Genomic DNA, 27682 nt, shown 5'->3' with positions numbered 1-27682 from the left:
CTCTGCTCGCCCAGAAGACCTTGCAGCTCCCCTGACCAGCCGGCTGGAACCAGGATTAGGGCCCTGAGACGAGGGTCGCCTGCTGGGCTGCCGCCCCCGCCCCTAACTCCTGTCCTCTTCACTAGGCTGGCTGTCACCTTTAGTTTCCCTGGAGTCTGGGGCTTCCAGACGGTCTCTGCTCACACTTCTGTATCCCGCTTGCTGCCTCAGCACTGCTGATTCACACTAGGGGGGAAAAGCACACAGAACTGCTTTTCAACACACCAACGTTCCACACCAAAGTTATTTGATAAGCCTGCAGGTTCTTTTTCATCACAGGACACTCCCAAGGCCATGACTTCCTCCGGCTGCCCACTGCCCTTGCCAGCAGACTGGATGTGCGTGGCCACCGTGCTGAGTCGGGCACACCCCCTGGCTCCCCTCTGGCGCGCTCTCCTGGAGAACTGAGGGCGGTGCCCTGGGCGCATCAGCAGGATCTGTCCTGAAGCCAGTCCTAGAGTGACAAGAGCCACACCTGCAGGTCTCTTCCACTGACCAGACGCACAGGACCGAGCTGGGCGCACGGACCTTGGTCTGGACTGTGTCGGCTGGTCATTCTTGCCTAGGTTCACAGGCCAACAGCCGCTGTCCTTCCTTTCTTGCTCATCACCGCACCAGCGGGTCACTCCTACCTGCTGCCGTCACACACCTGGCAACCTCGTGTTCCGGGGCCAGCCGAGAACTGAGACCCCAGCAGGCCCCTAGTTCCCAGCAGGCAAACTCCCCATTAAACTACTGCTGCCTAGCCGTGTTCTCGAGGCTTCAGAGCCGGGAAAGTGCGGAGAGGATAGCAATCCGTGGCGCCCACAGCCCCAGACCCACGATGCTCCGTGGAGGTACCGGAACCTCGCCGCAGCCACCCCCGCCAACACAAGGGACCTCTGCGCCCGCCTGTCCCGCGAACCCGGGCGCACATCCGACCACCGCGACCCACGATGGAGACGCGGGGGGCGGGGCTCGGCCGGCGGCGGGCCCTGGGGCGGGCGGGGACCCGGGCTCCGAGGCCCCGAGGCCGCGCGGACCCAGCAGGCTGCCTGCCCTCCCTCCCCGCCTGCCGCCCGGAAAAGCTGTTCCAATTTATTTTTAAATAAATTAAAAAAAAAAAAAATCATGGATGCCAAAGTGGGTCATTAAAAAAAAAAGTGTGGTATGACCAAAAAAAATTTTTTTTAAGATTTTTTTACCCTTTTTTTAAAATTAATTTTTTATTTATTTTATTTTGGCTGTGTTGGGTCTTCGCTGCTGCATGCGGGGCTTCCTCTAGTTGCAGTGAGCAGGGGCTACTCTTTGTTGCGGTGCGCAGGCTTCTCGTTGTGGTGGCTTCTCTTGTTGTGGAGCATGGGCTCTAGGCATGCAGGCTTCGGTAGTTGTGGCTCACGGGCTCTAGAGCGCAGGCTCAGTAGTTGTGGCACATGGGCTTAGTTGCTCCACGGCATGTGGGATCTTCCCGGACCAGGGATCAACAAACCTGTGTCCCCTGCATTGGCAGGCGGATTCTTAACCACTGCGCCACCAGGGAAGTCCCTAAGACCGAAATTTTTAAAAAGTGAAATAGAATAAGAAAATATCAGAGCTTACCACAGGTGGTAAGGCTAAGTGTTGTCTGGTGAAACTTTATGGGCACTCCGTTGAAATGTAAGATGTATTTCATTCAAGAAGATCTGAAAGGTGCTATTTTTTTAAGAAGTCTGTTTCTGGAATGGGACATCTCATGTAGTGTCCTGTGGTAACTTTGGTAGAGTTTAAATTAGCAGTCCCACAAAGAAAGAAAGCACATACTGAAATTTATTTTAAAAGGGAAGGCCGTTTTTATTAAACTTGTACATTTTACTTTCTTCCTTTCAGAATCCTAATTAAAAAAACTTATGTTTCTGCTTACTTTAAAAAAAAAAAACAGAAAACAAACAAAGGAAACTATTAAAACATTACTTTTGTGATGGGAAAGGAGGCAATAGGATTCAACATAAGCTAAGAAAACTACACCTGGAGCAAAGAAATAAATCGAAGAGGAACCGACTCCGATCTAGGGCTAGACCATCTGCAACGTGCACAGCCCTTCATTAAGAGAATTTCCAAAGCAAACCCATCCCGGGAGACCAGGGAGCAGCCCTCTTACCTTCTGGATTAACAAACAGGCCAAAAGCCCTAATGATCGCGCAAATACAAACAAATCACTCTATTTGAAAAAGCACACACGCGTTCGACACTTGTCTCTCCTCCCTTCGCAGATTCTCTTCATTAACAGGGGGTTGAGGAGGGCAGCCCCTTGGCGACCGCGCATTCACAGGACGTAAGCGTTCTTTACCAGGTGCTCCTTGTCGTCCCCAGGGCTCCAGACAGTACGGAGGGTGCGCTCCTGGTTCCTCCGCGCCACCCTGACCAGGCAGACCACGGAGGCTCCCAGCAAGAGGAACAGGACCATCACGAACAGCCCTGCCAGGACCACCACTGTGGATGAGAGAGAGGCCTCAGAACCAGCAGGGCGAGGCGGGCCATAGCCAGAGTGTCCACGTGGGCTCGGGAGGAGGACCAGCAGCCCTTGCGCCAGACGTCCCCCCACCCCAACCCAGAAGGCTCTGGAGAACTGACACTGCTTGACAGGAAGTCCTCAAGGAGAGTCCCTACAGTCTTGAGAAGTAGGTTCCTGAAAAAAGGAGGTGCTATGCTATGTGCACATAGACAGAGTGGCTACTTGTGTTCCTCCTTTTTGAACAAAAATCCCCACTTCAACTCTGTACTACCCTGCCACCTCTCTGGGGCAATCTGTACAGGAAAAGCACACATCTCTGGTGTGTGTGTGCAAACGCACACCCCCTCCCCCAACCAGCCACAGAGAAAGATGTGGCCCTGCAGTTGGCTGGGGTGGCTGCCTGTGGAATGAGGGAAGGGCAGAGGCATGGGTATATTTGCAGCAGGGCCGGGAGGGAACCCTCATGCTCCTAACTGCCCAGGTAAATTTAACAGTGGTTGCCCCACTGCAGTCCCACTGGTCAGTTAAGATGCTTTTTCTTCAGGTGGGGCTCCACCTAAGGAATGTGGCCTCCTGTGGCAGCTACCCGGCTCCCTCTCCCCACTTGGTTGCAGAATTGGACAGGGTCAATTCACTCTCCATCTCCAACCCTCCAGATCCCTATGCCTGGCAAACCAGGTTCCAGCTTCTTTTCTCTTCTAAAGCAGAGCAGACACACAGGCCAGGCCTGGACTCCTTAACAGGGAAACAGGTGGAAAGAGGCCAAACCAGTGTGGCAGGTCTTCTGTGCAAACACTACCATCCATGATTCAGGCTCAGAATCAGAAACAAAAGCTAGAGGAGGCCTAGCCTTCTTGTCAGACCAGACTGCTTGGGGACAACAGCACTGGCTGGGGCCATGCTCCACCCACACATGGCAAGGGCTTTCCATCCTCCTTTGTTATCACCCATGACCAACTCTGTACACCCCATGGCAGTAAAGTTCCCCCCCAAACCTGGAGTTAGTCCCAGGCCTGCGTGCAGCAGATCCCACACACCTAAAACAGTAGGATGTGTCCCCCAGTCACCCCCAGGCTGCCTAGGCAGAGACGGCCTCACTCTTAACCTGTTTATGTACACTGTACAATGGGACAAACATCCACCACATGTTCCAAGCTGCCTGGCCATTCTAGTGCAGAAACACGACTTTCTAACAAAACGATGTTTACAGTGAAGGATGATGTGTCCGAGACAACATGAGCCTGCAAAAACACAGCCGAGCTTAGTCAAGGCAGGCAGGTGGAGGGGGGCAAGAGGCCGTTTACCTTTAGTGCGGGGCAGGGCAGGATACAACTGCTTGCCTGGAAGAAAACACACAACCCTGAGGTCAGCTTTCAGCCCTCCTCCCCTCACAGCTGCAGCCACCTGAGGATTCCCCTCAGCCCTGGGCCTTCACGCTCCTTCTGAATGACTTCTTCCAGCTCTTCTGAGGGTTCTGAGACCTTGCCACCCCAGTAGGGACCTAGGACACATGTGCCCAATAGCTGGGGCCAAAGCCCACCCCTTCCCCACCAGGGAGCCAGAGAAGACTAAGGGCAGAGTCCAAATGACAGCATTTCCAAGGCCTTCATTTTAGGGATGAGGACAGGGACTGGTGTCCTCTCAGGAGGGTTCATCTGCCCATGGTTGTTTCTTGGCTTTAGGAGTCAGGCAGACTCACCGAAGCAGCGCTGCATGCACTCCTCCTTGGAGAGGTAGCTGTTTTTATTGCCCCGGCATCCGCCGTAGATGAAGTTATCACAAGAGTTCTTCTCGGCATTAAAGTACCAGCGTGGGAAGGATGCGCGGCAAGGCCCAGTGATGGCCTTGGCAGTGCAGTGTTCTGGGAGTGAGACAGCCCAAAGCATACAAATTAGCAGGGCCCAGGAGAGGTGAATGGAGCTAGAATGCTCCCAAGCAGTCATATGGCTGCCAGCCAATGGGGAAAACATCTCTCTGTTAAAAGAAACTTGGCCATTACAGACGTGGCCATTCTGGACCACATTTTCAGATATCTTTCTCTTTATGGCCAGACTACACTGTTATGGAGGTTATTCTATGTCAGTCACTGTTGTAGGCTCTACATGTGTTAACTCGGTCTCTGAACCTTCAGAGAGGTCTGAACTAGGCCCCTCATTTCATAGTCAGGGACTCTGAGGCAGAGCTACAGTATTCCGCCCACAGCGCGCAGCTGGTGGGAGGCAGAGCCTGCACGCCACACTGCCTCTCAAGCAAAGCTTCCCAAGGGCGTGCTGTGGCACACCCTGCTTCCTGCTGCCCCAGGGCATCCTCATGAGTCCTAACACCTGGGAAAGGTCGGGAAGCCCTGCTCTACAATACCCTTAATGGAAATCCTCAAGTGTGTCTCAATTCCCAATTAAGTAAGAAAACATGTTTTTTAAAAGTTATACCTTCATAGTTGAAAATATCACTGGACAGGTCATCAGAATCCTGCCTTCTGGGAACTGAAACACAAACATCCATGTCAGGGAGGCTGGAATGGACACAGGACACGTCGCCTAGCTGGGGCTGAGTCTAAAAGGGCCCACTGAGGGAGCGTAGACACTCTGGCACCCCGAAGGGAGTGGAGCCCCCCTCTGTGGGCAGCTTTGCTCCATCACCTCCCAGTCCTAATGGGCTCTACGGCACACAAAGAATGAATGCTGGATAGGGAAGCCTGCCCGTCACCTCAGGGGTTACTATGGAAACTAATCCCAGCCACAATTTCTGGGGTGATGAGGAAGACCAGAGGTGTCCACTCTCTGACACAGGGAAGAGGGTCCCTTATTCTCTTGGGGGAATTTTCTTCTGAAACAGGACAGAAACCAGAGTTATGATGCCAGTGCCCCATGGCTCTGGATGACCTTGCAGAGGCCAGCTTGGGAATAAGCAATGAACCCAGGCAAAGCAATGGTCAGGACAGTCACAGGATTCCTAGCCTAGCAAAACTGGAAAGTGACTTTAACCTAACTCTCAGCATTCTGCAAATCGGTCAACCACTGAACTAATAAATGCTCACTCTCATGTGGGTGCTGATGTCAGAGTCAAAGGACCAGAATCAAGACTGCAACCAGTGCGTGGCCAGTGGCTGACTGGGGGCCATCCTCAAATGGGGTAGCGGCGGACTCCCTCCCTCCACAGCAGGTCTCGCCCAGCAGAACCCACTGCCTGGGCACTGGCCTTTGGGGAAGCTGGACTGGACTTACTAGTGCATCTGAACCACTCACCCCCGGCTCCTGATGCAGAGTCCTTTAAGCATAAAGGAGGAATGGGGCAGCTGCTGTCAGCACTACAAAGCAAGCTAACACAAAGCTCGAGATCAAGGACTGAAGTGGGAATGGAGGCGGGGGTGGCAGAAGACAGAGGACTCTTAGCACAGGGAGGGAGACGGACAGCAAGGATGACAAGGAGCAAAGGAGATACAGCAAGCAAGGAGGTGCGATAGGGCAGTGAAGACAGCACGAAGGCTGAGGCCAGGGGACTTGAAGCCAGCCCAAAGCGGGGGAAGGAGCCTGAGCCACACACAGCAGTAGCCACAATCCCTTATCCCCCAGGAGGAAGCTGAGGTCAGCCAGGAAGCACTGTAGAATCCCTCAGCCCTCTTGTCTGCTGAACTCCCCAGCGGAAGGATGCTGGCCAGGAGCCAGAAGCTGGCAGCCCAGGCAGAGCCCCTGTTCGCCAGTTCTGAGTAAACAGAACCAGGAGGTGGAAGTCCTTGTACAATGCCCAAATTACAAATGTCCTTTCACATTAGCCATCTGGATGGCCCTCATTCCATCCTGGGTCTTTTTAAGAACCTACCGCTTGGGACAGAGGAATCTGCTCCATTCCTGGACAGATCATCGATGGTGTTTACTACAAGAGGACAAATAAACAGCACAGTGAGAAAGTGTACCTCCAAGACTGCCTGGTGAAACAAAACAAGCTGTATCCCTGAGGAGGCTTGGTCCTGTGTGCCTCTCACAGCGACTCCCATTTCTCCTTTATGTGGGCCCTTCAGTGCACATGCTGGACCACAAACCTGCCAGAACTTGGAAAATAAGGAACCAAGACTGCCCTTGTGGGTTAAATTTTAAGATCAACCAGCTGGGAATCAGAGAAAAGACGTGTGAAATGACATTATAAAAAGACAGAATGGCTTCCAGGGCCAAATAACCTGTTGAACTGTATTAACTCACCCAATGAATTAAAAAAGTGAAGGGCGTGGGACTTCCCTGGTGGCGCAGTGGTAAGACTATGCGCGCCCCAGTGGTTAAGAACCTGCCTGCCAATGCAGGGGAGACAGGTTCGAGCCCTGGTCCGGGAAGATCCCACATGGCACGGAGCAACTAAGCCCGTGCACCACAATTACTAAGCCTGCACTCTAGAGCCCGTGAGCCACAACTACTGAGCCCACGTGCCACAACTACTGAAGCCCGTGTGCCTAGAGCCTGTGCTCCGCAACAAAGAGAAGCCACCTCAGTGAGAAGCCCGTGCACTGCAATGAAGAGTAGCCCCCACTCGACACAACTAGAGAAAGCCCGTGCAGCAATGAAGACCCAATGCAGCCAAAAATAAATAAATAAGTAAATAAATAAATTTATTTTAAAAAAAAGATGCAGGTGTGTTTAAAAAAAAAAAAAAAGACTATGCGCTCCCAATGCAGGGGGCCTGGGTTCAATCCCTGGTCAGGGAACTAGATCCCACATGCATGCCGCAACTAAGAATTCGCAGGCCGCAACTAAGAGTTCGCAGGCCACAACTAAGGAGCCCGTGTGCCGCAACTAAGAAGCCCACCTGCCGCAACTAAGAAGCCTGCCTGTTGCAACTAAGGAGCCCACGTGCCGCAACGAAGACCTGGCACAACCAAATAAATAAATAAATAAACAAATATTTTTTAAAAAGTGAAGGGTATGCTCAGCACTGTGAATGTACTTCATGCTACTAAACTGTGCACTTAAAAATGGTTAAATGCTAAATTTTACGTTATGTATATTTTATCTTGCACACACACAAAGCTAAGAGGGTGGGTGGAAGTGCAAAAAAGGGAGCGCTGGCAGGGTCCAGGAGGGAGGAACCCTCCCTTGTGGAGAGGCGTGGGGCTGGCCTAACCTGATGCCATTACACATTCCCATCACAAACCAGCTCCCCCAGTTCCGCCTCTCCCCTCATCAAGCAATGTTCTGGGAATTTCGCTGAGAGGTTTGCCTACACAGACTAAGGGTTCAGGCACAGGGACAGAAGTGTCTGGTCCCTTTGGTTTTTCTGGTTCTCATTATAATTAATTAATTAATAAACTGGCATTCTCATTATCATTTGGCTCCCCACAGAGCTTGCCTGCCTGGGAGAAAATATGCTGGCAAAGAGAAGGCCTCAGGAGCTGTGCAGTGCAGCCACGCTCGGGTGCCAGCAAATGAGCTTTCCGGGACCTCAAGGCTGGGGCCAGACTCTGGCTTGACCTCTAGGAAGATAGCTGTCCGCCTTCTCCCAGCAAAACACTACACCCTGTGGCTCCTTGCAGAGACATCCCACCTTAATGCCCACTGTCCACTGCTTGTGTTCTTAAAACTTAACTTTCCCCCTGAGAAACCAAGGAGTAACCAGAATGGTATGTACATTTGCTACTGTCAACTCTTGATTGGAAAAGGAAAGAAAATGTAGCAAAAAACATTTCCCCTTAATTCCTTCCCTGACACTGGATCACAGCTGATGGCGGAAAACCACATAAAATAAATGGTATTTTTCTCCATCACCATCTGGTACGGTTGCCAGTTGCCCCCCAACCCCCGCCCCCAAAATGAGGAACTCATCTGTTGGAATCCAAGGATTCTTTCCAGTCAACGAAAAGTTCAACCAGAAAGGCAAAAGGCACCATTAAAAGATAAGACCAAAGTACCTGGTCCTGCTCTAGCAAATCAAATGAATTGGCATTAAGCCAAGGTGGACTTAAAATAATCCAAAAATAATCCAAAAATAATACCAGCCACCTCAGCTCTCCAAACACTTGTTGAGTGCCTGCCGGGCACTGGGCACACAAAGATCAATAAAATGTTCCTCAAGGCACTCAGTCACTGCTGGGCTTGTGTGTCTGCGCGTTATGTTTTAAACCTCAGTTCACAGCCAAGAACACTGTTGTCTTCCTTTCCTTACACACAACTTTAATAAACTTATCTGATTTCTGAATGCAGAGTTCAAAGCCAAGAGAGATTACAGGCAGTGCGGTGAGCACTGAGGGCACCAGCACATTCTGACACAGAATCATAATGCAGAGTCCACACATTGACACCAAGCTGTCAGGAAAGGATGCAAGAAGTCCCGTAACAATGTTAAGGAAATCGCCAATGAAAATCTTTGACAGTTTGGCTGGCCCAATCCTCGGGTCTCTGGAACACCTAGGAAGGATCAGGCTCCAGAGGGCCAATATCGCACTGCCATCAGGTCTCAAGGAGTCCCTCGAGGCTCCGTTCAGAGCCAGTGCACACTGTTGTGGGGCTTTAGGTTTTTATTTACACTGGGAGGCTCTCAGGGTCAACATTATCTTGATTCCACAGAATCCCTCACGAAGGTTGAGAGAAGGACAGATTCCAGAAGTATGTTCTAGTTTTAACTTGATTCATAACTTGGCTGGCTGGGTGAGCTCCTCAAGTCATTTGTCCCAAAGGTAAAATAACCCAGATGCCCAGGAAGCAAGGGGGGCAGCCCGCCTGAGTAGACCTGGAGGACTCTGCTCATACCAGGCCTGGCATGGGACCTGCTCTCAGTAGTGGGAGAAGGGAAGTTGGGGAGAAGACGCAGTCATGTCACCCCTCCCCTGGCTTCAGTCTGCGGCCTACTCTCCCCTTTCTGGGAAGAGGAGGGAGGGTACCACTGTGAAACCACCGTGTGGGCAACCTTCACACTGTGCCTGTTTCTTCTGCTTTTAAAAACGTCTCCCAGTTTCAGCAGTGAAGAACTAGCAAAGAGCAAAAGGCAGCTACGTCCCAATTAATAAAGTGTCTCTAGACAATAAAACTTCCCCAACAGCACTGTCTTACCTGTGACACCAGCACACTTTGCAAGACACTCCTCCTTGGTCCTGTAATTATTGTCATTCCCTCCACAGCCTCCATACACAAACTGCTGGCAGGATCCATCAGTGACATTGTACCACCACCTAGGGATGGAGGCCCGGCATTTTCCCACACTCTTCGAAACTCGGCAAAAATCTAAAACACAACCAACCAGAGACCAGTTAGCTTGGCAGGGCAATTCTGGCAAGACAGAACATGCACAGACCTGTAGGAGAAGGCCCACAGCTTTCCAGAGCCCCAAGAGGAGAAGCAGAGCCTTAAGTTTCAGCACAGTTACTCTGTGAGCTGTTTCTGAAGTGTCGCCATCAGGCCTACCTAGTGATTCCTTCTTTGTATAGGAAGGCATCATCTAACGACAAAGACACCAACCCACCAGACTGAACTGAATTTCAGTTGTGTGTTGATTTTGTCCCTTCCCCCATTATCAAACACACACACATCCAGTATAGAAAAAGGACTTTCAAAGGCAAAAAGCCAGACTGCAGGATCCTTCTGGATATGTGCCCGTCTCACTGGGCCAAGGGGAGCCTAGCACTGAAAGGCCAGAGCTGGGACTTCCCTGGTGGTGCAGTGGTTAAGGATCTACCTGCCAATGCAGGGGACATGGGTTCGAGCCCTGGTCTGGGAAGATCCCACATGCCACGGAGCAACTAAGCCTGTGCACCACAACTACTGAGCCTGTGCTCTAGAGCCCACGTGCCACAACTACTGAGCCCACATGCCACAACTACTGAAGCCCACGCGCCTAGAGCCCGTGCTCCACAACAAAGAGAAGCCAGCACAATGAGAAGCCCGTGCACCACAACAAAGAGTAGCCCCCGCTCGCTGCAACTAGAGAAAGCCTGCACACACCAACGAAGACCCAAAGCAGCCAAAAATTAATTAATTAATTAATTAAAAAAAAAAAAAAAAAAGAGAAAGAAAGCCCAGAGCTGGCAATGCACGGTCAGGAAGGAAACGCACGGCCTGGTGCTCTTAGCACCCCACAGAAGGACCTTTCCTAACTTTTCCTGTCTACTCTCTGCCAGGATAGGCCACTTCATAGTCAAATTACCACAAGAGCCTCAGAAAGAAGCTCCCTAATGTTAGTTCCCCCAACTGCCAACCTTCCAGAGACAACTCAGGTCACTCCTCTGCTTCAGCGCTTATGACGGCTCCCCCCATCTGAGCACACCAAGATGGGCCTGGGTTACAAGGTGTCCTAAAATCTGGCCCCACTCTAGTACAAGGAAAACAGAACAATGTTATAATTGCAGCCAGATACATCTGCCTGCAGAAGGCCTAGAAATCTGCTCTCTCTTAAAAAGGGACAGATAAACAAGTGCTGGAGGTATCACCTGCACTAGAATGAGACTTTCTCCTGGAGGAATCAGGAGGATTGAAAGCAACTTGGAAAGGGAGTAACCTGACCATGTGATTCAATGTGTGCTCTGCACCACCATATCACTCCCCCCCCCCACCCCGGGATCACGAGTCCACATCACCTCTCCCTACACCCTGGTCTCCTACATCTCTGCCTTCTGGCATAAGGGCATTCCACCCTGCCCTGGGCCTAGCACAGGGTGCTTCATAAACATCTCAAATAAAAACATCCCAGGGGCCCGTGAGCCACAACTACTGAGCCTGCGCGGCTGGAGCCTGTGCTCCGCGACAAGAGAGGCCGTGATAGTGAGAGGCCCGCGCATCGCGATGAAGAGTGGCCCCCGCTTGCCACAACTAGAGAAAGCCCACGCACAGAAACGAAGACCCAACACAGCCCAAAAAATAAATAAATAAATAAATTAATTAAAAAAAAAAAAAAATCCCAGGGCCCAAAACTTGGTTATATGCTGTCATTTACTCCTCCCTAGTTGTTTTCATGTTTGCTAGGTTTACCTCAACAACTAGGGGATGCCTTTCGAAAGCACAGAGGGCAGGATTTGTGCTTCTCTTGCGTCTCCCAAAATACATCACAACGATGGGCAAGAAACCAAATGTTCCACAAAACATCTACCTATGGACAAAAAAGGTTGGTACTATGCAAAACAAACACCCCAAGAAACTCACACACACACCAATAAATCACAGCTAACTAGTACAGCAGAAAAAGCATACTCTGAAGTAAAAAAAATGCTCTGTTCATTTGCAAGCAACCATCAATGAAATCACCAGTTAGAAAGTACCTTATCTGGGGACCTCCCTGGTGGCGCAGTGGATAAGACTCCACGCTCCCAATGCAGGGGGCCCGGATTCGACTAGATCCCACATGCATGCCTCAACTAAGAGTTTGCATGCCACAACTAAGGAGCCCACCTGCCGCAACTAAGGAGCCCACCTGCTGCAACTAAGGAGTCCGTGAGCCTCAACTAAGACCCAGCGCAAAAAAAAAAAAAAAAAAAAAAAAGTACCTTATCTGGATACTTCATATGAATGGAATCATATGATATGTTCAGAAAAGGCAAATCAATAGAGACAGGAAGTAGATTAGTGTTTGCCTGGTGTTGGGGGTGTGGAGCAGAGAGTGACTGCAAATGGGCACAGGGATGGATCTTTTGGTGCTGATGGAAATGTTCTAAAATTGGATTGGGGGGATGGTTGTACAATTCTGTAAATGTACCAAAAGTCATTGGGTTGTATACTTGAAACAAGTGATTTTATGGTATGTAAATACTTTACTAAATCAGTTTTTTTTTGAAAATAGGCCCAGGCACCTTTTGTCCATATAACACATCAACCAGAACCAGCTGGGTGTGCACCTGGAACAGGTACTTTTGACAATGTGCAAAGGTCACAAAACAAACGCAATTGACAAGGCCCAGGGAAGACATGGAAGAAGAGTTCTTTGGTATATATTTCTGCCCAATCCACACGGCTATCAAATGCCAGAGGCAGCACTGCTAAAAACAAGACAAGATGGAGAGGACCCACACAGGATCCACCTATGATCCCAAACTGAAAACAACATCAAGGCGGGAGCACCCCACTGCTGCCGAGGTTTGGCAACAGCCTGTCCAATGCCCTGCCAAGCTGAGAGCCCTGGGGATCATTGACTGCTTTGTGTCCTTGCTTCCTGAGCAGCTTCAGGTACAATCTTTTAAACAAAAACCCTGAGGGAGGAATTGTACACTTTAAATGGGTCAAATGTACGGAATGTGAATTATGTCTCAATTGAAACAAACACCTGAGAGGGGCCAAACAAAGCTCAAGCCAGCCAGGTGGGAACTGCCAGACACCACAGCAGAGAATGCAGCAGGGCGAACACAGTATAAAGGGTGAGAATTTGGTGGCTTTTCATAAGCAAGGGTGCCAGACACATTCTGTGCAGGTATAGAAGCCTGAGGGTGCATAAAGAGGAAGAGGGAAAAGCTTATCTAGGGATGGAGGGCAGTTACCTTAGTGAAGTAAACACTGCCCAGAATCTGGCCCTCATCTTTGTAGGCTCAGACAGGCACTCTTAGTGCCCCAGAGCTGAGGAGGCACAGGGATGCTGATCTTGCTAACAAAGCGCACAGGAGGATACTGAGAAAATAATTGTCCAGCGGGGTGGATGCGTACCAACATACCACCTCGGATAGCAAGCTGAAATGGAGCAGGTGACTTGGAGTCACAGTAAAGAAGTTTTCCATAGGATTCCTGTGAACTTACTCTCTACTGGGATCTGTCAGGCAGACTAGAGGCTTGCAGCAGACAGCTCGGGAAGCGCTTAGGTCAAGACAGCACAGTCAAGGTCTGCCTCTGGAACACTTACTTTTCTTACTTCCACCACTGACCAATGACCCTTCCTGACTGGACCATTCTTTCTGTAGATGCGATGGTTCCTTCATTACAAATTTTGTGGGCCTGAGAGGCTATTCTGTCTCAGACGGCTGCTCGTATCTGCTGTCAATGATCACACATTGATCTCATAGTTTAAGTTTCAGAAGCAGCCTTATTTTCAGGTTCCTTGGGTGGGGTAGGACAGGATGGGGGTGACTTCATTTTTGTCCCAGGAGAATTTAGAAACGTCTCTTTATTAGGAGAGAACCTGGACTAAAAACACAGTATATCTGAAAAGACAGAATGCCGACAATTGTTGAAGCTGAGTGATGGTCTATGGGCACTCATAAAACTGTTTTCACTCCTTTGTGTACATTTGAAAATTCCTATAATAAAAAGAGAAAAAAGCTAATCTCTTTTTTTTTGTTTTTATTTTTTTTTAATTGGGGTAAAAGCTCTTTTTAAAATAAATTTGATTAGAGTAAAAGAGCTCTAAGGAGCAGATTAGTTGGCCAAAGCTAGGTTCAATTAAGATGAAATTTAACCACACACTTACTGTGTCAAGACAGAGTCCCTTCTCTGAGTATGGAGGCTCCTTGTCAAACGGAGAAAAGTCTCATTTTGTCACATGCTTTTACTAACTAAACTGCTTTTAAGCTTCCATCATATACATTTTTACTCTCTAGGCTTAAGGAAGTAATCTCATGAAAAAGGATTTTGTTTTTGTTTGCTTGCTCGGTTCGTTTCAAAGGAGAGAATGTTCCTTTAGGAAACACAGGCCACATGTTCTTCACCTCACTCCAAATAACATCAGTGCATTTTCTCTTTTGTTGTTCTCCAAAAAGCTTGTACAAAAAGCCAGAAATACTTTAGTATGTAAGACGGCTTCCATGACTTATCACCTTCCTTAAAAAAAACTTCAAAAAAGTCAAAATACTATACTTTGGTAGACCCAGCTTAAAATCAAAATGAACCAAAATGCAGAGCATGACTTATTTCTTGACACCCCGTTTCACTGCCTTCACTAAGCTTGATGCCAGGCACATTCTATGCACGATTTCTAATAGTCACAATAAAACTGTGACTCATGCAGTAACACCCCCACCCCTGCCCTTTACAAAGCAGAACACTGAGGCTTTGGGTAGGTTAAGCTAAGCAAGCAGCAGAGCTGGATATGAATTCAAATTGGTCTGATCAGAGAGCACAGGCACAAACAAAACGACCTCTTGGATGGAAAGAAAGAAAAAAACCACTATAGTGACAGGCAGTGGGAAAAACATGAAACTGAAGTTGCCTAAAAGCCAAAACATTCCTCAAGGCTTCATCACAACTGGAGGGCTCACCAAGGCCAGGCCCTCTGCTAGGCCTGTTTATGGTGACACTCAATGACAGGGTCATAGATAGCACGATACCAAAGAACTGGCCAAGGCTGAGGGGGACTCGGTTGGACAATTTTCAGTAAGTTATTCCTTAATAAATAACTGTTCTTATTAAGAGATGACAAAATGATATACTGGTCTCAGAATAGTTTTGGAAAACAATCATGAAAAATATGTTTCAAGTTCTATTTCTGTGCTCACAAATGCTAGTGCAAAATTAAATACGTTCTGTAAGTTTTCAAAACAGAATAAGAAAAACAGGGAAAAGCTGAAGGGCACCAAATTTGGATACACTTGCTTCAGAATATGGAAAAATGGAATTCCTGCCTTTAGGGAACAGTAACATTCTCTTGGAAAAGTATTAAAAATGGTTAAAATCACACATTATCTGACACATGAACCTAAACTACAAAACCCTGGCAGGCATTTTGAACATTGGCTATTACAAAATTGCCAAACAGACTGGTCTTTGTCATAGAAAACAGGTTTCTCTGGTTCTGAAGTCGCTTGAGCTTTTTTTTTTTAATTTTTATTTATTTTTGGCTACGTTGGGTCTTCATTGCTGCGTGCAGGCTTTCTCTAGTTGCGGCGAGCGGGGACTACTCTTCGTTGCAGTGTACGCGCTTCTCATTGTGGTGGCTTCTCTTGTTGCGGAGCTCGGGCTCTAAGGCGCGCGGGTTCTAAGGTGCGCGGGCTTCGGTAGCTGTGGCTCGCGGGCTCTAGAGCGCAGGCTCAGTAGTTGTGGTGCACAGGCTTAGTTGCTCCGGAGCATGTGGGATCTTCCTGGACCAGGGATCAAACCCGTGTCCCATGCATTGGCTGGGGGATTCTTAACCACCGCTCCACCATGGAAGTCCCTTGATACACTTTTTACTCCCGTGGGTGCTATAAACTGAAGAACACCAACTTCTTGCCTCACTGTATACTAATAAGAAAGCCCTGGATCACCTCACAAGCTTGAAGCCACTCATGAAATGGTCCTTCTCCTCCCCCCATCTGTTTTCTCTAGAGCGAAGGTCAGTAAACTTTTTTTATGATGGGCCAAATAGTAAATACAGGCAGAATAGTGTGAAATCATGCAGAGCAATGGGAACAATTATGATTGTTCCGTGACCTTTAAAACGAAAAACTGTGGGCTATAAATGTATAGAATAATAAAAAAATAAAATAAAATGAATATTTATTTAGTACTCTGTAAGTTAAAACATTAGAAACTTGAGAATTGGGGCTTCCTTGGTGGCACAGTGGTTAAGAATCCGCCTGCCAATGCAGGGGACACAGGTTCGATCCCTGGTCCGGGAAGATCCCACATGCCGCGGAGCAACTGTGCGCCACAACTACTGAAGCCTGCACACCTAGAGCCCGTGCTCCACAACAAGAGAAGCCACCGCAATGAGAAGCCCGCGCACTGCAACAAAGAGTAGCCCCCGCTCACCGCAACTAGAGAAAGCCCGCGCACAGCAACAAAGACCCAAACACAGCCAAAAATAAATAAGTTTATTAAAAAAAAAAAAGAAACTTGAGAATCGAAGTGTTCAATCTTCTTTGTAAATAAATAAGTCACCAAGAGTAGTCTGAACAGTGCTTGTGAAGGTCTTTACTCATATAACTCATGATAGAGAGCAAGCATCTTCTCAGTTCACCTTAGTGAAGTGTCACACCTCTTTCTTGGTTTGGATCCGTTTCCAACGTTTTATCCTTTGCTCTTTCAATGACACAAAATTGCTGAGAGTTGCTTGACTTTTTGTGGAAGTTTCTGCCAGCATTACTTCCACTGGATCATCCTTTTTTTGTCACAACTACTTTCCTCATTTCTGTCGATAAGCTCCTCTGGCTGCATATCCGGTCTCAAATGGCAAGCAGTGTCAACATTCCCACAGTTAACTCATTCTCCTATCACTCCATTTATGTTCAATTGGAATTTCACTTCCAGCGTTATCACTTTTTCTCTTTGCTACACTTTGGTGTTTTTTTGGCCAACTTCCTCTAGTGATTAACCATTTTTGTAAACTGTCACGTATACTGGGAAACAAGGAAGCAACACAACTACATGCTTTGCTGTGTATGAACTGAGTAACAGATGTGCAGTGACCAATCACTATGCATATGTGTAATTTACACAATGATTTGTGACTGAAGAGCTAGTAGCTGAAACTTGTTCTGTACCCAAGTACTAACAGTTAATATATTGTAGTAACTGAAATCTGTGCATGTTGAAAACTGTGCAAAGCAAGGACTGCCTTTCTTTCAAGCTTCATGGACCTAGCCTAACTATTCAACTCTGTCATGGTAGCATGAAAGCAGCCTAAGGCAATATGTAAATGAACGACCATGGTTGTCATTCCAATAAAAATTTATTTCATATAATTTTTAATCTTTAAAATATTCTTTTGATTTTTTTCAACTATTAAAAAAATGCAAAAGCCATACTTAGCGTGTAGGCCATACGTAGGCAGTGACTACGTGCTGCAGTTTGCCAATCACTTCTTTAGAGAGTGTTGCTAAAAACACCCTGCTCAGATTTTCCACACCCCTCACCCCCTGTCATGTCACAGAACTCAGCACGTCCTACAGGTGTGGTCAGATGCTATCACATAGACTCCTAGGGCTCACATTTCTATGACAACACTGACCACACCTTCCTCAGGTTAATCCTTTGCCAAAAATGCTGCAGCACACCCTTCCATCACTAAAAACAGCTCTACTCTTTTCATTAAAGCCACTTAGAATTCTAAGGATAATGGCCAAAGGGAAATGATTTGCTACAATAATCCTCAGACATCTGAAAATACTATTTTATACAAAAAAATAGGATAGAATACAGTTCACTCCTCAGTATCAAAAAGCAAACAAGGAAGAATCAATTAATTCAAGAGTTTCAAAGAACAGGGGCAACTATTACCACATCCACAAAGGGCTTGGTGCGCACAGACCTACAACAGCTGAAAATTCACCACCAGAACACCCTGTTCGTGCTAGTGAAATAACTTGTGAGACATCCGCATAATCGAATACTCAGAGCTGTTTAAAATAGACAACTACGTATGTGCTGGTATAGAAAAGTGTCTGAGAGAAAAAAGCAAAAGAATGGTTTACATGTTATGATTCCTTTTTAAATTTTTAATTTAGATATGAATCTACCTTTAGGGAAAGAGACTAAAGGAAGGAGAAGCTTTTCCAGTTTTTCTTTTCCATCTGTATCTTTTAGTACAATTTTTCTAATTTTGTGAATGCATTACTTTTATTTTCTTTAAGGGTTTTATCTGGAGAGTGGATTATAGTCATCCCTTTTGTTTGCTTAAATTTTTCAGTGAAATTTTTCATGGTAAATAAAACTGAATGTACTAAATTCCCTAGTATCTTGAACAGTAGTAAGCAACAAGTGTTTGGTGAATAGCTAATATATGTAAATAGGGCGATCATATAATTTATCCTCCAGATCAAGACACTTTTCAGAGTGAAAAGGGGTATTCTTAATAGTTACCGTGGGAAACACAGTGGCATAAATTGGAACCCTCCAAGGTAAACTGAGCTGAGTAGCCATCCTACATAGAAGGCACCCACTGGGAATGTAGTCCTTGACCTCCAGGGGTTTACAATTAAGTTAGAGCCACAAGACTGGCTTGGATAGAAGAAGAAAATCACACAAGGTAAAATATTACAATCACACCCTAAATTCAAAGGGCTTGTAAGCCACACAAGGTACAAAGGAAATGAGCAAAGGCTCTGGTATAGGGAAGTGACACAATAAGGAAGAGTCACTCGGCAAAAGTGTGTAGGACACATGAGAGGACAGGGCCTGTAGGAAGCTGTTCTGGTAAAGGACCAGTGTGTGCAGGAATTCCTGGCTGCCTCTTACTAGCCCACTGTTTTGGGATGGGGGTGGGAGGCAGCTTTCCTAACCTCCCTGCACACCCATTTCCTCATTCATAATAAGGGAACAATAATACATGCAACAAAAATGTATAAACCTCTCAATAAAGCTGGAAAATGTATAAACCCAGTATTCTTCAATTCGGCAAGCCCCATATTCTCTGATTTAGGCCTGGCTAATAAAAAAAAAAGTGTAGATTTTAGAGGCTTAGAGTATCTAAATCAGACTCTTGGGAGGCTTAGGAAGATAAGGCAAAGCTCTGATTATAGACCTATCATATCTGTGACATAATTAGAAATATGTATTTGGTCTCTCCCCGCCTGCCCTTCCTGATACAGAGCTCCTAAAACCCTTGTAATTTCCTGAGAGCTGGAGCATGTTCTATTCTAATATTTGGTCTTTGACCCACGTTTCTGACACAAGAACTAAAACCCTGGCCATCTCTGGAGTAGTACGATTGTCTTTTTGTACGCCAATGAGATGATAGTGGCTGGGGGAGCCCTAGAAAGCTTCAGGATGGGGGCTGGGGGAATTCCCTGGCGGTCCAGCGGTTAGGACTCCTCGCTTTAACTGCAGAGGGCCCGGGTTCAATCCCTGGTTGGGGAACTAAGATCCCGCAAGTCTTGTGGCACGGCCAAAAAAAAAAAAAAGGTTGGGGGCTGGTTGCCAGAAAAACCGAGGCAAGATTAAAGGGTTGGAACTTTCAGCCCCACCCCCTATTCTCCTGGGAGGGGAGAGGGGTGGAATATTGAGTTAATAATCAATCATGCCTATGTGATGAAGCTTCCATAAAATACCCCAACTGAAGGGGTTAGGAGAGCTTCTGGGTTGGTGAACACATCCACATGCCAAGAGGGTGGCTCACCCCAAACTCCACAAGGACAGAAGCTCCTACACTGAGGACCCTTCCAGACCTCTGTCTTCATTTAGCTGTTCATTTGTATCCTTTATAATAAACTGGTAAACGTGTTACCCTGAGTTCTGTGAGCCACTCTAGCAAATTGGATCCGAGGGGGTCGTGGCAACCCTTGATTTATAGCAGGTTGGTGAAAATGACAGGGGACAACCTCAGACTTTGACTGGCATTTGAAGGGGGGAGAGGGAGTCTTGTGAGACTGAGCCCTTAACCCACAGGATCTGTGCTCACTCCCTGCGGTTTCAGAATTGAGTTAAATTGCCAAACACCCAATCCGTGTCTGCTGAGAACTGCTTGATGTGGAAAAACCCACACATCTTGTATCAGAAATATTCTCTGTAGTAAACAGGAGAGTTTCCTCTTTAAAATTCCTTCAGGTTACGGTGAAAGCTGAGAATGTTAGCAAGAGAACTAACTTGAGGACATTATAAACACAACTCAGCCCAAGTTGAAGTGAAGGCCCCTCTGTGTGATTTGTACCCATTCTGGATCTACTTAGTATAAAAATGTTTTTTGACAAGTTTGTTAGCAATAAGTCCCATTTTGTGACACCTAGACTTTTGTTTCCTGCTGTGGAATGCACCATTTATTAATCTTGAGGCTATCTTGACCATGGCCTGTCTGGGAAAGGGCATTTGTTCAATGTAATTTGAATTCACTGGTGAGTAATAAAGTGGGGAGATTCAGCTGGCTTTCCCTCCATAGGTCCCATTGAGTTAAATTCTGTGGACTTGCAGATGCATTTCTTAAAAACAATTCAAATGGAAGGGACTTCTTTGACACACGGACCAATCATTAAGAGTGTTGTGAAAATTAAAGGCGTTTTTTACTCCATTATAAGAGCTTAAAACATTTGGCACAAAGCTTTGAATAAGTAGTAGATATTATATTTTTATGAAGACCAGACTACTGCAGGAACAGTGGGAATGAAGATAAAGAGAAGGATGACACATTTCACTAGTAAGTCCAACTGAATGTGGTGACTGACAGGATAGAGGGGATATGGAAAACCGAAGTACAAACTCAAGTCAGTGAGTTGATCAAACCAACTCAACCATCACTCCTTTCCTTTGTTTTTCTGCTGTGCAACCACCTGCCATGCCTGAAGACACAAAATTCCTTATCTTCACCTACAGTAAGACAATGGTAGACTATCACACAGATCAAAGTCCTGCAACACTACAGTATCAGGAGATTAAGAGGTCGGAAACAAGAAAATAAGAAAAATTATGCCTTGGTTACCCATCTGGACTTCAAGTTATCTTTTCACCGAGGAATGAGAGAATATTAAAGTTCTGTGTGAGTGAAGAGGTACTGAATACCAGGGAGGCAGATATTCAAGGCTGCTTTAATTCTACTGTGCCAAATTCCAAAGTTGACATTTATTTTACAATCAGTCTTATTTCAAGGTGATCTATAAATCCAGCTATTTTGGTTAGTTGGATAGGTTCTACATACTTGAGGGCTTCTGTTTCTAGTACAGAAAGCTACTAACTACCCACGTCCTCTAGGTTCTGGTGCCTGGAAGTTGTCATTATTAGGATAAGTAATTCAGAAACTTTAAAATAACCCCTAGGTATTTATGAGGAAAGAACATTTACAATGACAAATCCAACTTAAATTATAAGGCTCATAAAATCTTGTTTAGATATATAATCTTGGCATTTTAGATATAAAATATTTAGATATAAAGGTTTACATTCCATAAACTATTAGCACAATGCAAACCACCACTCCTACCCACTGTCACCTCATACTCATCACTCAAGCAGGACTATAAATTCTACCCTTACCTAAATTCATAACTAGAATCACAGTGCTCCATCTGAATAATTTGTAAGGAAGGGCTTCCCTGGTGGCGCAGTGGTTAGGAATCCGCTTGCCAGCGCAGGGAACATGGGTTCAAGCCCTGGTCCGGGAAGATCCCACGTGCCGCGGAGCAACTAAGCCCGTGCGCCACAACTACTGAGCCTGCGCTCTAGAGCCTGTGAGGTACACCTACTGAGCCCGCGTGCCACAACTACCGAAGCCCGTGCGCCTAGAGCCAGTGCTCCGCAACAAGAGAAGCCACCACAATGAGAAGCCCGCTCACCGCAACTAGAGAAAGCCCGCAGGCAGCAACAAAGACCCAATGCAGCCAAAAAAACCCCACAAATTTTAGGAAAAGGTCCTAAATGTTAAAAAAAAAAAAAAAAAAATTTGTAAGGAAACAGTAGTTTCAAAGTCTTTCATGGAATTGTCTGTTAATTCACATTCAGGGGTTCTTAATCTTTTTTGAAACATGGACCATTTTCAGAAACTGATTACAGCTAACGGACCCTCTACCTAGAGCAATGTTTCTCAACCTTTTTTCCCATTATCACCCCACCCCAGGAGCCTTCGTAGACGTGTTTTTCCTAAGCACCACACTAAATTTCAATACCACAGACATATATCTATCTATGTAGCCCTTTGAAAGATCAAAAACTATTATAATATCTAATATTATTTCATCCCCACCCCCACCCCGAACATGCCCTAGACTCTAAATGACTGACCCTGGAATAAACACGGACAAAGTACCACATATGAACTCAGGAACTTCAGATTACGGGGCTTCTGAGGCCAGGGACCCAGGACCCCATTGATGAGATCCATCTCAAACACTTGCCCTCACTTCTAAAATGGCTTTCCAATAATGAAAAATGTGCTTCAAATAAACTTCAAAGTAACTAACTCCAAAGTTCATGGGCCTCAGCATCCAAATTCCAGCACTCCTTCATAAGTTTTCAAAAAGGCCTTGTCAGAAACAAGTGAAATGATATTTGTGACCAGGATCACACAAGGACATCCATAATCCATACACTAATGCTTCTGGGGTCATTTGCAAATTCCTCATTAGTCATGTGACCAATGGGCCACCAAGGCCTCCTGGGGTTAAGTCATTTCAGTGTGACCCCTTCAGGGTTCTCTCCTGCCTCACATGAATCACAAGCTACCTCATCCCTTATTTGGCCTGTCAGTCTCAGGACATGGGAAACAGAGGTTTGGCTGCCTGGCCAACTACCTGAAGACAAGCCTGAATGTTGCAAATGACTCTGGGGATAGGTAAAATGAGAAACAGGTTGGGGGCTGGCTTTCTCTATTACAGGCTGACTTCTCAAATACTGACCAGGGCAAAGGAATGTTTCTGGTGGCAAGGGTCCACTTTCCCTCAGTGGACCTAAAGGCAAGCCCCTCAATGTTCTTTAGGTATAGTCACCATTTGAGCCTCAAAGGCCATGTTTTTAGTACTAAGCACACCAAACCTTACCTTACTTTTTTCTTTTTTTTTAATTGAAGTATAGTTGATCTACAATGTTTCAGGTATACAGCAAAGTGATTCAGTTTTATATATATATATTCTTTTTCAGATTCCTGTCCATTATAGGTTATTATAAGATATTGAATATAGTTCCCTGTGATATACAGTAGGTCCTTGTTGTTTATTTTATATATAGTAGTGTGTATCTGTTAATCCCAAATTCCTAATTTATCCCTCCCCCCACCTTACTTTTCTTTATAGTACTCATCACCAAATTATCTATTCATTGTTCATTTATTTATTGTATTTTCTTCTCATTACAATGTAACTGCCATGGATTGGGGTGGGAGGGTGTCATCTGTTTCATTCAGTGCTTTGTTTCCAGGGCCTAAAACTGTGCCTGGCACTTGGCAGGTGTTCAAAAAATATGTGCTGAATAAATATTTCAAACTGTCCTGGAACTAAACTGTCTTGCCTGCAAATTAAACAAGTGCCTCTTCCGTGAAGGACAAGAATACTACAAGATGCTACTTTGGAGAACTCCCAGCTGATCACCAACACCAGCTGCACTTTCCCTCTTATCTGTCATCTTCTCTTTGACTACTCAGTTTACAACTATCCATGGGGGTGAGGAGAAGAAAAAGGAGTGGTGACTAATAACATGCTTCTTGGAGATTTACTGGAAAGTTCACTCTTTCAGGCAAAGTTCTGGGGAAACTAATTAATCGAAGAGGTTGATGCACATGGAAGATCACTTCAAAGTGTGGTGGAGGCTCTCATATGAATGCTGCCGCACTTGTCTCCAGTGGAAATTCCCAAGAACAATCAACAAAGGGCTATGAGTGAAGGAACCATTAACACAAGTTCCGATGCCCAAGGAACCATTAACACAAGTTCTGATGCATAAGTTATTGGCAGCAGGAACTACACTTAACTGACCACTCCTAAAAGGAATTTTTGAGGTTCTATTCTGAAAAGGAATATATTATCTGCCCTTGTATTGATCAAAATTATATATTTGGGGGCACTCCAAATACCAGGACTTATCACCCGAGAAGAGATTAAAAAATCAGGCACATTTGTGGCCACCTGATAAGGGGTGTTCCCTAACAACAATAACACACATACACACACTCACTGCACTGTACAATTTATAAGTAGCTATTATGTTTTATCTACCTTTGTTTCCTAAATGGGGCATACTCTTAACATGGGAGTCACAACTCTAATGCTTAGAAGATACAGAGGGCAGGCCAAGTGAATAAATACAGGCTGAGAAAGACAGTCTTCTTTGTCCTTCCCAAAAGAAGTACTTGGCACCACCCCATGGGTGCTATGTGGGAACACTGGACTGGCACCGCCAGATCTTCATATTCTTCAGGCAAAGCCAAAAATAAAAATATTTCAAAACAAACTCTCAATCCTAGAAACTGTACAAGTCACATAAAGCCTGTTTGAGGCCTGCTGGGAACAGCCAGTTTATAATCTCTACGTGCTTCCATGCAGACTGGCACTCTCCCTGAATGCTATGAACACCCGAACACCCACAGAAGTATCAGCTTTCCCCCACCTCCATCTGCAAAGGTCTGGAGTCAGGACACTTCGCCAAGCCTCCAAATGTCCATTATATCCCACACCCCTTCCTATCTGCCCTCCACCACCCAGTGCCTCACCAACATTGTCAGTCTCGAGACCATGTGACTCTCCTATCACTTGCTTATCACCACATCAGCCCCAGACTCGAGTTACCCTTCATCACCATACATCCTGTTTTGTCAGCATCTCCCTTCCCCCAACTCCTGGAGTCTCTGATACTCATGGCCTATCTTAAGCAAAATCTCTCATTTCTTCAATCTCTTCTCTGAACATTCTTGTCACTTTCTTACTCTAACTGAACCCAGCTCTCCCCTGAAGATATAGCTTCTCTTGTGCCCTTCCAGTGGGCACTGCTTCTACACCATTCTCCCTCCACCCTCAACACCCAGTTATGAATCCCATCATCAGAGTAAATCATATCCCACCTTGTGGGTCATTTGCTGATCCAGGTCACTACTCCTCACGTCTCCATGATTTTAGCTCCTGGCTCACTGTCACTCCCGCTGCTGCTCCTATCATCATTCTTGGTGATTTCCATATCCAGATAGGCGATCCTCCAACCATCCTGGCCTCTTGGTTCCTAGACCTCCTCTCCTCCAGTGATCTTGCCCTCCCTGCAGCCGCTCCCTCCCATGGTCACACCTAGACCTTGTCTCAATAATTGCAGCCTCTTCAGAACCTCAGTTTCATGCATCTCCCTCATTGCCCATTGTATCCTAGCTTCCTAGTTCAGTCTCTTCAAAATCTCAACTCCAACAATCCACTGGCCCTACCACCTTTCCACTACCCCTCAGCCCCCTCATGTCTTCACACAGATCATTATGATCACCCCCTTACACACATTCACTACACACTTCCCGCCCTCCACCATACTCATCTGGAGGTACCTGTGCAGCTGTGTGTGGCTGGAGAAACACCTCACTCTTAATGGATGACCTTGCTTCCTGAGAAAAATCAAAGCAATCAGAAGGGGTGGAGGGATAAAAACTACCTCCTGCCTCAAATTAAGCTGTTGAAACCTTTCATACAAATAGAACTTCAGATAAGCAAGGGCATTAGTTCACCCAGCCAGATAGGAGTACTTCTGAAAGGTCAGTAGGTCCAGCCAGCTGCAACAGCTGGGGAAGCCACTGGGAACAAACAGAAAAGCCCTCTGCAGCCCGACCTGGCTTTGTCAATTACTATTGTGTGACCTTAGGCAAGATGTGTAACAGGTTGTTTCAAGGATTAAGTAATACACAAGAGCCCAAAGTAAGCAACAGATGTTAGCCCCAAACTCAGTTTTGATAAAATCCCAGGCCAGGTAACTGGAAGGTATATCCTAACATAATTAATTCCTCTAAAAAAGTCCAGACGGGCTGACAAATTCTAGTTCAGACCACAAGAATGATCAACACCTGCATTCCTAATTCCCTGGAGCTGAGTCTCTCCCCACTGGCTCTTAACACTACTCCCCACCCCCCAACTCAATTTTTCCTCTCTGCCTCAGGCATAGGGAAATTAAAGGCTTCAGAAGCCACCACAGGCGATGACTGGGTGCACATACATCCTGCTTGCTTTCTTTCCATCCAAAATGCTGGCCTATAAAGCTACCTGGCTCCTGCCTATTTTCCCCACTTGGCATCCTCCTCCAATCCCCCACCTCCCCCGCCCAACACACTCCTGCTCTAGTCACGCTGTCATCTCTTTTCCTCCAATACCACCAAGCTTGCTCCAGCCTCAAGGCCTTTGTACTCTACTACTTCCAGTTGGACCCTGAAGCCTCTGTGTCGCTGCCACTTGCTCATTCTTCATGTTAGACCTCAGCCGTCACTGTCCTCAGAGACCTCCTCTGACAACCTGAGCTAAAGTGGCCCCCATCATCTTACATCATCCCTGTTTGTCTACTTCACCCCGTTCAATTACGTCTTAGTAATTTAATACTGTGGTGAGTGCTCTTTATTTGAATGTTTACTCCCTGTCTCTGTCTATCCCACTAGAATATAAGCTCTCTCAGTGCAGGGACCTGGCTTGTCTGAGTCACAACTGTTACCAGTGCTGCCAGCACTGCCCCTGACACATAACAGGGGCTCAATAAATTTTGCTGAACCAACGAATTTTTCTTTCAAGAGATCTATTTTCAAAGCCTTCTTGTGGCTGTCTGAAGCAGTAAGGTTAGACCAACACTTGTTCAAAAAGACCTTTCAGGCCAAACTTCCATAGAGTTTAGAGGTTTAAACTGAGCCTTACCCTCCACCAACCTCTAAGGACCAGGCCAAGGAATCCAAGCCCAGCTTCTCAATGCCAATATTCTTCTTATACCAAGAGGCTCCCCTCCTTGCACCCTGACAAAGTATTTTCCCCCCAACAATTTTGCTTTTCTTTTCCTTCCTTTGGATATCATTGAGAAACACCCTTCCTCTTGGAGGCGTTCTACTGCAACTGAACCAGAAAGGTTTCTCAGGAGGCTGCTGTCCAATATCCAAAAAGGTGGGGGTGAGGGCTTCTTTCCTGAGGCTAAAACGGCCACCAGGTCACCGAATCCAAGCCCCACCCGCTGCGGCTGGCCTCCCTGGGCTTTCTTGGAACTTTTCTCTGCCAGGAAGAGGCTGGTCTTCTGTTCAGCCCCTCACCTCCTTCCTGCCACAGGAAGGGCCACTGCCACTCTTCTCGGTCAACAGCGCTAGTCTCCTCCCTCATTCACAGGAAACTTTTCCCAGCCCGGGCTCCTCCGTCCGTCCTCACTCCCAAGGGCTCCCAAACCTCTTTCCCAAGGTTCAGTCTAGCTACACACCCTGAGCTTCACCAAGTCGCCCCCAACTTCCTCTCCCGCCAATTCTCCCGCTCAGACCCTGCCCAGGGCCTCCTCAGACCCCCACTTACGCCCTCGACCCTGCCCCTAACGCCCCGCCTTCGGCCTCTCGGCCCTCCACAGCTCCCAGGAGACCCGCCCGGGCCCTCACCGTGGACGCCACGTTCTCCGTCGGCCGCCTCAGCCCCGGAGAGGAGCAGCGATGCCAGCAGGGCGAGGAGCGCCCAGTACTGCCTCAGCCCACACAGCTGCGCCATGACGGGCTCCACCAGGCCGCCCAGGCGAGGCCTAGAGCTGCCCGCCGTTGGGGTCTCGCGATCAGGTGCGGGAAGACCCTTGCCGCGCACGCGCACTGGAGCGCGTCGCGTTCAGGTGCGGGTCCGCGAGGTGCGCGCCTCCCCTCGCCACACAGGAAGTCTCCGGGAAGCACTTTTCTCGGTCCTTTGGTGTGCGGACACTCTGCCTCCTGCGCCCACGATGCTTTAGTTCGCTCCTCGCTTGCCCCGGACTCCCCCCACCCTTCAGAACCCCG

At 47.0% G+C, this 27682-nt stretch overlaps 1 protein-coding gene across 1 annotated transcript; it reads right to left on the bottom strand.

The window, feature by feature from the left end:
• Nucleotides 1–1808: 1808 nt before the first annotated feature.
• Nucleotides 1809–27682, bottom strand: SPINT2 (serine peptidase inhibitor, Kunitz type 2). The gene is made up of 7 exons (XM_061173397.1): nt 27302–27682; nt 9541–9711; nt 6329–6382; nt 4939–4992; nt 4209–4370; nt 3814–3849; nt 1809–2487 (listed from the first exon to the last, which is right to left on the bottom strand). The coding sequence occupies exons 1-7, from the start codon at nt 27405–27407 to the stop codon at nt 2321–2323; spliced, it is 750 nt and encodes a 249-aa protein (XP_061029380.1). The 5' UTR covers nt 27408–27682; the 3' UTR covers nt 1809–2320.

Source organism: Eubalaena glacialis, chromosome 18 (genome assembly GCF_028564815.1).
Source record: "Eubalaena glacialis isolate mEubGla1 chromosome 18, mEubGla1.1.hap2.+ XY, whole genome shotgun sequence".
Taxonomy (NCBI): domain Eukaryota; kingdom Metazoa; phylum Chordata; class Mammalia; order Artiodactyla; family Balaenidae; genus Eubalaena; species Eubalaena glacialis.
Note: the sequence above shows the minus strand (reverse complement) of the source record. Positions and strands in the feature narration are given on the sequence as shown.

Excerpts from the sequence above, each read along its gene's own strand:
- SPINT2 (XM_061173397.1), bottom strand. The coding sequence starts at position 27,407 with ATGGCGCAGCTGTGTGGGCTGAGGCAGTACTGGGCGCTCCTCGCCCTG. Across the intron at positions 9,712-27,301 it reads CGGAGAACGTGGCGTCCACG|ATTTTTGCCGAGTTTCGAAG; the intron begins GTGAGGGCCCGG and ends GTTGTGTTTTAG. Across the intron at positions 4,371-4,938 it reads TGATATTTTCAACTATGAAG|AACACTGCACTGCCAAGGCC; the intron begins GTATAACTTTTA and ends TCTCACTCCCAG.